General features: G+C 43.7%; 1 protein-coding gene across 3 annotated transcripts in view; it reads left to right on the plus strand.

Annotated features, from left to right (window-relative positions):
- n4bp3 (NEDD4 binding protein 3) overlaps positions 1-7,562 on the plus strand; it is a 26,632-nt gene extending 19,070 nt beyond the window's left edge. For all 3 annotated transcript variants that reach the window (XM_005927957.3, XM_005927960.3, XM_005927959.3), the window contains exons 2-10: positions 2,888-3,168; positions 3,300-3,471; positions 4,102-4,314; positions 4,552-4,673; positions 4,826-5,021; positions 5,096-5,188; positions 5,284-5,535; positions 5,697-5,955; positions 6,261-7,562. In XM_005927957.3, the coding sequence (XP_005928019.1) occupies positions 2,921-3,168; positions 3,300-3,471; positions 4,102-4,314; positions 4,552-4,673; positions 4,826-5,021; positions 5,096-5,188; positions 5,284-5,535; positions 5,697-5,955; positions 6,261-6,640 (1,935 nt within the window). In that variant the 5' untranslated portion in view covers positions 2,888-2,920 and the 3' untranslated portion in view covers positions 6,641-7,562. The remainder of the gene's footprint in view (positions 1-2,887; positions 3,169-3,299; positions 3,472-4,101; positions 4,315-4,551; positions 4,674-4,825; positions 5,022-5,095; positions 5,189-5,283; positions 5,536-5,696; positions 5,956-6,260) is intronic.
- Positions 7,563-9,535: the final 1,973 nt, after the last annotated feature.

Genomic DNA, 9,535 nt, shown 5'->3' on the forward strand with positions numbered 1-9,535 from the left:
AGTATCTCATGAATATAAACATGAGTAGCTTGGTCTGCTTTGATCTGGGCCTGGCTGAGAGCCCCGAATGGAGTGGGCTGGAGCTGCCTTTGCACAGCTCTCTCTGCCCATTTTAACCATTTGCATAATTGCCATAACTGTCGAGGCCAGCGGTGCAAAACACTTGATAAATGTGGATTGTATTAGAAGCGAGAGGAAATGCCAGAGTGCCACTGTGAGTGTCTGTTCTCAAATGTGGTAGAAAGTAAGAATAAAATAAGGATGCGAGTATGTCACGAGCGTGAATCGACAGCTGGAAGGCCCAGTCATCAGCTGGGATGATCCTAGGTCTGATCTCCAATATATTCCTGCCTGGCATGCTGACTTTTTTTTCTAATTTCAAGATTCATTTAAATCGTTAAGCAACACAACATTATAAATGGAAATTGCACATGCAGTTTCTCTTTAATAAGTACAGGCTGTTTCTTCATGCTTGTGCCTGCTAAGTAATGCACATAGTAATGCACATAGTGTTGACTTTGATGGCATATTGCTGTTGCATAACTGGAAATGTGCTGCTGATTAGCAGTCAGTTCCACTGACTAGTTTTTGCTTATTTTCCCATTATTGCTCTTACTAACGCAGGCTTCAGTAGGAGCAAGAAAACTCTAATTTTACAATGCTTTTAGGGACTGTTGTGAGATTTATGAGTCACCTGCTAAGCAGCATCCTGGGAGAGAAATAATCAAATACCCACACTTCTCTTAGAGAAGCTTACTCTGTCAGGTTCAGTCTCATGCTGGCATACTTTTACCTTAGAGTGTTTTTTGGCAGCTGCGTCTCAAATAGTGACAAATTGCACAAAGAAGGCAAATTTATCACCCCCCTCCACCCAGGCTGTCTGTTAATGTATAATGTAAATACAAATAGTTGCTGACAAGTAAGTGTGGTCAGGACCGATGCTAAGTATTCGAGATTGGTTATAAATGGGCTAAACAAGTAAAAGGTCCCTATATGGCCTCTTTGAAGTCTAACTGTTCTTTAGGTGCCACATCAGTTGGCTGAACATGAAGGGAACCCCTTCCTCCCTCGGGTCCTGTTTATAGTCGGAAAGGCTGCGGCGCACTTGCATGTTTTATGGTCTCGAGAACGTTTTATGGCTGCTGGGGGTGTTTATGCACGGGAAGAGAGAGGGTCAAAAGGGTGAAATCAATAGTGATCCTTAATGAGGTTGCTGAAAAGAAGGAAAGGAGCGGATATGCCGGCAGTGAGAGGGAGGCTGTATGGTGAACACGCTGACAGAGTAATCAGGCCTCTTACTTGGGTATTCTGGTGATTTAACAGCTTGTTTCGTTTTGGCAACAGATAATGCAAATGAGTGTATTTCCAACAGTAAATCTAGTGTCATAAAACAACACACGGTGTGACAGGCTTTCATGAAAGGTAGGAGAATTTGCAAAGAAAATGAGCTGCCACAGGACTTGATTTTCCATAATGTGCATTGTCAACCAAAAAGCATCTCACTCTGCCTTTTTTAAGGAAATGAGTTGTAGTAACCTAGCTGGATCAGAGTTGCATAACAGGCTTACGATGGGACATATGCTGTCCGACCTCAGAGGAAAACAGCATTACCCTGACAGGGTACACGTTTCACATAATCCTGTGGTCTTTTCCCTGTGGGGAAACATAACTCAAGCCTCAGAGATAGAAAGATAACCGTGATAACACGTTTGGGGATTTGCCCGCTTTTGACATCATTTCGGTTTCATTGCTGTTGTCTAACGCGCATTGAGCTCAGCTTTTACGAGTTTGTTTTCTAGTGCGGTGCTGTGCTCGGCTGCAGTGGGAGGCTGCGTTGTTCTAGCTGTGCTGTTGGACAGCTGTCGGTACAGACAAACACAGCTGATGAAACGCGTGTCAGCTCAACCGCGTCCTCAGAGGATTAACATCCACTAACAGTAGTAAGAGGGGCAAGAGGTGGGGTTTATTTCAGCAAAGGAGAAAAGCCAGTGTCAGTCGCTCCAACATTTTGGTCCACAGTGAAAATCTAAAAAATACTGGATGTGAATCTTTCCAGTAAAATATGTCAGGACATTATAAATGGATTGGCACATTTATTACAACCCCAATTCCCCCCAATATTGGAACATGGGCAGTTAAAAGATGGAAAAACAAGTGGTACTAAAAAGAAAAAAGCTGGAGGAACACTTTTATAACTAATTAGGTTAACTGGCAGCAGTTCAGTAACATGACTGGGCATAAAAAGAGTATTCACAAGTCTGCACAAAACTGGGTCTGCAAATAGTTTATCAAATTCATTATAATGTTCCTCAACATGAAATTGCAAAGACCATGAATATGTCATTATCAACAGTACATGATATCATCGAAATTATATCCACAAGTATTTTAGGTTAGTATCTTGCCCAAGGATATTTGGCATGCAGACAAGGGGAAGCCAGGAATCAAACCACCAACCTTCCGACCTGCTCTGCCCCCTGAGCTACAGCCACCCCTGCGGTTTCCATTGTATTAATCCAGTGACTCATTCTCTGACCTCTACTTCCTATTTACTCCCAGTGTTTTGGTTTGCATGCATTTGCATCGCAATGCAAAAGATGCCTTGTAAATGCATGCCTTCTACAGTGCTGGTGGTAAACATCAGCCTATTGGCATGACAGTGGAAGCTCGACTTTGCAGCTCTGCAGAGCTGCTACCACAGTCACAGACTCCTTTTCTATAGTTTGACATGTATAAAATTTACCACTAGCAATATTTGTGATCAGTTTATCTACTAAAGAATGACAAAACTCTGACACTCTAGGTCAACAAAGCATTTGAGGCCACAGTGAAAACGCTATGGACAAACATCAAATTAACTAATTCTTTGTTTTTCTCTTTTTTACAGAGCACCTTCTCTCCCCACTGTGACCTGTAATCAATGGCAACCTCGGTCCAGACTCTTCCTTTGACTCGTGGCCCCAGCAAAAACTTCCGCGACCCCTGCCCAGCCCCGCCCCTGTCCCCGCGTTGCGGCATGGGAAGTGTAGGCAGTCTGGTGGAGAGGCCGGATGTTTCTCCGACTAAAGGCAACCGAGCAGTGCCCCAGGTGAGACCGAAACACAGCAACGGGCTCTTGAAGAAAGGCTTCACCCAGAGAGAGCTGCTCAACTACCTCAACATCAACAGGTGGGTCCTGATGAGGAAAAAGTTCCCTCGTAGGAATTCGAAACATCAGGTTTTTGAAGGTGAAAAAGTCTGCAAGGTGTTATAAAAATGATAGAACGTGACCTAAGCAGGCTTACTTTGCTTCCAAACAGAAAAGAGCCTAAAGCGAGCCCGAGCAACGACGGCAAGAAGGATATTATCCCGGGCCTCAGCGCTGTCAGTGCACGGGAGGAGGATAACGTTTATGCTAAGGTTTACCATAAGGATGGCACTGAGGTAGATCTTACAAAGAACTCACTGCCAAGCGCGGGCAAGTACGAAAAGGTGAATATGTTTCTTTAAAGTACTGCGAATAGATCCGTTCAGAAGTTTTATTTCTTGATGTATCAAAGAAACTCAAAGGAGGATATTCTCATTTTCAGCAAGTTTATTACATGGCTGCAAAATACAACTAAAACTTTAAATGTAAGAGTAAAAAATGTTAACTTCATGACCAAGGAGACTCAGTAAATATAAGAAAAAACTCAATATTTTGAGTAATTTGAGTAAAACTACCTATAGCATTCTCTACAACGGTCAATACAACAATCAATCAATATGAGGCGTTCTGCACAGATCTGCACAAATGCAGATGAATGACTTCCCATTGTTTCCTTTTTAGAAATGATTTACAGTCAGTGAAATACTTCTAGGGCTGTGGTAAATTGATCCATATCACATTTATACATCACTGGCAGCATGCTGAAATACCCCCATGGCGTTGTCACCTAGCTGTAAACATCTTCCACCTCACTGGCACAGATTGACAACCTGCTCTGAATTTATTGCACCAATCAAATATCACCTTTATTTCCCTGCTTGAATTAATCAACGCTATTGATTTAAAAGAGACATCGTGATTCATGTTTCGTAGCCTTGCCACCTCTCGCTACTATCTTGCTTCCTCTCCTTTAGGCACGTTTGAGGTCTTCGGCCTTTAAGCCTGTGACCCCCAAGAATTTTAGCTCAATGCAAAACCTCTACCCGTCTTCCAAATCAGAGGACGTGGATCATGGCCTCTCTAACGGCTTGCACAGAGCGTACGCCCATGTTCCCAAAGCCGTCTCCACCTCGTCTTCTTCTTCCTCACCGTCACGTCACGGAGGACCGACGTCAGCCGGCAACAAGGTGAGCTAACGCTACAACCTTCATCCATCCTGTTATTATTATCTCGTTTACCTTTGTTAATCTTGGCGGAAAGCTGCGAGTTGCGAGCCGGGGGAGCGAGATCATAGGTGCACAACAATTAACTATGCGCGACTTATTATAAAATTCATTTCCATTCATTATTTATGGCTAAAATTAAACTTTTTTCAGCTCATTAATGCTACACTGATGAACAGCTGTATAATTATGACTGTGTAGGCGCTCTCCTCGGTGTGTGGGATGGGCCAGGAAGATGACAACCTGTCAGACTCGGGCCATAACTCCATGAGCAGCCTGCCGCCGTACCGACCTCCCTTCCGCCCACACCTGTCTCACATCAGGTCTGCTGCAGTATTAGTCTTAACTATACTTTGAGCTGAAAAGCAGTGTTGCTATATTTGATTTTTTTTTATGGTTAATGACTGTGTGGGTTGTGATAATAGAAGAGATTTTAATGGCCTTTGTGGATTCTTTTCTTTTCTTTTTTAAATAGTGCATCTATGGGCCACATCAATACCATCGGCTCCCTGGACCGCACCTCTCTGGGAATGAAGGCTGTGGGCTCAGGGGGCGTGCCTATTGGGGAGATGGCATGTCGAAGCATGGCTACTCTGAGCCGTATTGCTCCATATAGCGCGGAGGCTCCACCTCCTTATGAATGGACGCTCTCCCTGTCTGTGGAGGAGGTGGTGAGTGCTGGTGGGGATGAGTGGTGGGTGTGATTTAAAGATTCCTAAATGCTTCATGCTGTTGTCTTTTCCAGGTGCGGGATCTGGAGGAGCGCCTGGTGGAGAAAGAGCATGAACTCAAGCAAATGAAGAGAAACCTGGATGAGAGCGAGGGCGCCATCGCACAGGTGACTCTAATCATCTTCTTCTTCAGAATCAGTCTACGCACCCGTCTTCATCACCCTTTAACATCTGACCTTTTCATCTCCTCCACCATATTCAGGTGTTTGAAGGGAAGCAGCGTCTGTGGGAGAAGGAGGTGGAGGAGCTGAAGCGCCTGTATGCTGTTAAGCTGCGTCAGGTTTCCCAGCATGCCCAGCGTTCCCAGCGCAGCCTGCAGTTGCAGCTGTTTAAGGTCCAGCAGGAGAAGAACCGGCTGCAAGAAGAGCTCGACGGTATGAGAAAGGAAATGTGCCGGGAGGCTGGAGCAGTGCCCAGGCAAACCAGTCCGACTCTGGAGGAGACACAATGGGAGGTGAGGCCGTGGAAGGCCAGGGCAGTCACAGTTCATGGCAGGGAGAAGCACATAAAAGTAACTACAGGGAAGAGACAAGATATCTGGATTCCTTGTTTGTCCTTTTTGAATCATGGCGACCCGTAGCCTCCTTCATTTCCCTTTGACTCTCTCCCTCTCAGGTTTGCCAGAAGTCGGGGGAGATCTCCTTGTTGAAGCAGCAGCTGAGGGACTCCCAAGCAGAGGTAACTCAGAAGCTGAGTGAGATCTTCCAGGTGAAGACAGAGCTCAGGGAGACGCGAACAGAGCTGCGCAACAGGGAACGCCAGATAGATGCTTTAAAGCTTGTCCTGCAGGGGACACAGCGTCACAGACGACCTTCTCAGGCCGCACACGAAGACGAAAAAGAAGCTGAAGAGAATCCATCTGCTCGGGCGATAGGTAGAGTTACATCTCTCATGTCTTCATATATTTGGGTTAGTTGCACTTTTGGGCACAGCAGCTGTTTCACACCACAGTGTTTGTAGGCCACAGATGTGTTTTTAAAATTAAACTAAGCGAGTCGTCTCAGACAGATGATTGGCTTATTTTCAGTTCTGACATTTCAATGTGTCAACCCAAAAATCAGGTCGTTTGAGTAACCGGGGCAGGAATTTAAAATCAGCCAGTGTTTTTCATCATAGCCCCCCCCCCCTCCCCTCCCCTGATGGCTCTAGCTGAAGCCATGTGAACCACTTTCTCTGCAGGAGGGTGCGGGGGCCCCACAGAGGAGCGTCTGCGCGCAGAACTGCTGCTGGAGCGACGCCAGAGCGAGGCCCAGGCCATGGCTTTCGAGGAAGAGAGGCACACGTGGCAGATGGAAAAGGACAAGGTCATCCGCTACCAGAAGGAGCTGCAGGCCAGCTACTTAGACATGTACCACCGCAACGAAGCGCTCGAAAGGGAAGTGCAACAGCTGAGGGCAAGCAGAGAGCAACAAGGTGGAGGAGCAGGCGGAGGAAGCAGAGATGGCACTTTGGAAAAAGAAGCGCCAGAGCTTAGGAAAGAGAGAGGAGGTGACAAACAAGAGGACACACCTTCCCCTGGTCTGCCGTGGATAGAGCGGATCGAATCATCGGAAATTTGACTGTGACCTACTTGTTTGCAATGCAAAGTGTGTCTATGGAAGACCATATCTGCCAGGACAAGGGGAAAAAAATCTAATGAATTGATGTTGCTGTAAAGAATTGTGAGATAACAAGCAAATATTTAATAATAATAATGATAATGATAATAATAATAAAAACTAAAAGACTTGTGTCAAAATAAAGGATAAATGATTAAGAATTTTGATTTAACAAGTCAAAACTGTAAAATTATTAGTCAGATTTTATACTTTGTGTGTGTAATCCAATTCTTGACTTGAACCGTAAGTCCAAAAACATGTGATACCAAACATTCAGTCCAAAAACAAGCATCATACGCTATTCCAAGTGATGACCATAAAAAAGACAAAAATAGGTCAAACTTTAATGTGCTACATTTTTTTAATTATCACATCAAACTTTATATCTATTATCCCAAATTAAGTAAGTGAACCTGGACTTACTGAAGAGTATTTATTTTTAGCATAATTAGCTTTTCTTTGATTTTGTCTTCTTTTCATGGTACAGAAGGACTTCCACAGACTGCTCACTCTTCTTCCATCTCTTCCACTCCACCCTTGTTTAATTAAAACCCTTTTCCTGCTAAAGTTGGACCCCCAACCTCACACAGAGCCAAGTGATATTGAGGTTCCTCTATCCTTGTTGCATTAACGCTGTAAAAAGAAAAAATACAGCCAAGCACCTAAACGGTCCAACTTAAGACTTCTTTTTATTGATAAACCTGTAAATGAGAAAATTGACATGATGATTGTGACTGCTTTGTGTTGATTTGGGTTGAGCCTGACCGATTATACCAGGGGTCCCCAATCCCAGTCCACGAGGGCCCTGCAGGTTTTAGATGTGTCCGCGATCCATCACAGCTGATTACATGGATAAATTACCTCCTCAACATGTACCGAAGTTCTCCAGAGGTGTGGTAATGAACTAATCATGTGATTCAGGTGTGCTGACCCAGGGTGAGATCTAAAACCTGCAGGGATACTGGGCCTTGTGGACTGGGATTGGGGACCCTTGGATTATACAGTAGTTAACATCTCACAGCCTCTTCAGTGTTTGCAGACTATCTATAAATTCAGGGTTCACCTGGACCTTTGGAGCAAACAGCTTCTTCGGGTTAATTATGAAGAATGGTGCCAAGGCAGAGAAAACGGTGCATAGTAAACTGGAAATACTCACCTTACTTCCTTCAGTTTCCAGACAGGTGAGGTTTATATATAAATATGTATTTTGTACATAACTGTAATTTTTATTTGCCATGATACTTCAAGAGCACTGTCGTCTTAAATATGCATACTTTAACAAAATCAATCGGTAGATGCATTTATGATTGCCATGCTTATTTGGTGCGATTTGTTGCACAAACCCAGCACATAACATCAAATGCATGCCCGTAGTGAAAATATGTCCTCTGGTATTGTTATTATTGATATTATAAACATTCAAAAACCAGCTCTCATTTGACCTTTTCCGCATACTGTGATTCACATCTATTTACTGGAAATAAAGCTGTACAGTATAAAGATTTGTTTTCTGTTTGTGAATTATTCCTGAAGAAGAGCAAAATCAGCTCAGATCCCTTTTTGTAAATCTGGGCTGCAAAAAAGTGTTACAATAACCCTTTTCTATACAGCGTAGCCCAAACTGAACGGCTAGAAATCACTTGAGAAAACGTTAGAAGGGTGACTGATGGTATTTGCTCAAGGACTTGACCTGCCTGCTTTGAAGGGGCTTAAAATCCACAGAGAGTATACCAATAAAGCCCACTGATAGGAGCTTTATGACAGAGTTGTGCAGGCTTTTGGGACTAATATGGCTTTTAGGGGTTTATCCTTGGATCCTTATCTCACCCTCTCCCTGAGGCCCTCCCTGTTCTACCTCAGCCAGCCCTCACATACCATCGCCTGCAGTACAGACAGGAAAGAGGTGGAAGGTCAGCTCAGATGGAAACATAGGAGGATCCCTGATTGGGGGTGTCTCTGTAGAAACCAACAAATGCACAAGCCTGAACTGAATGCCAAGAAAAAGTTGGCAGGAATGAAGGTTTAACACCTGACTGTTTTCCAGGTGAAAAAAAAATGTGCAATGGAAACACAAAAGTGAGAAAAAGGCAGAGCACATGTAAGTCCATAATGCAGGGTGATAATCTGAATAGATACGAGCTGCAGCTGACTCACAGGCCCTTACCTTGGCATTTAAAACATTATATAAACTAAGGCTTAATATAACCGTGCAGCTCCAGAGAGGCTGATTGATTTACTGAAGTGGGATGAGGAAAGATTCTTACCTCTCACATGCTGTCAGTCTGTGGGAGTACTGCAGCGCTGCAAGGCAGCACCACGGTTTATCTAATAAATTAATGTGCTGGTTAAATATTAGTGAATTATTTCAGAAGATAACATTTCTAGCTGTGAATCTGGAATACAAATCTGTTTTCTCAAACACATAAACGCTATTTAGATTGACACTAGTGCCACCAAGTGGTAGCTACACAAATCCCTCCCCGTGTGGTAGGAGCAGTCCATCACCAAGTCCCAGTACAAGCCTCCATAAACCAACTGGAGTATAAATTTTTATTTTAATTTCAGATGCAAGTATATGAAACATGTTAGAGGATAAATATTTACAATAAAAGTCGCATAACACAAAAGCAGGAAACACACACATTCAGCTAAAAAAAAATTAAAAAAAAAAAAAGTTAATACATGTAGTACGAAGCGCTAGGGGTCTATCTGCAGGGACAGTCAAAGAAGCAGAGAATGATTGTCAACCAAAGAGGAGGAAAGCGGAGAGGAAACTCCACACAAAGCCGAACTGATTCAAAATCAAACCTAAAGCTGAGTAATGCTGGTGCAGTGCTTGCTGAGAGAAAAAAAAAA

This window comes from Haplochromis burtoni, unplaced genomic scaffold, assembly GCF_018398535.1.
Source record: "Haplochromis burtoni strain Fernald_Lab_line unplaced genomic scaffold, NCSU_Asbu1 Contig_10, whole genome shotgun sequence".
NCBI lineage: Eukaryota > Metazoa > Chordata > Actinopteri > Cichliformes > Cichlidae > Haplochromis > Haplochromis burtoni.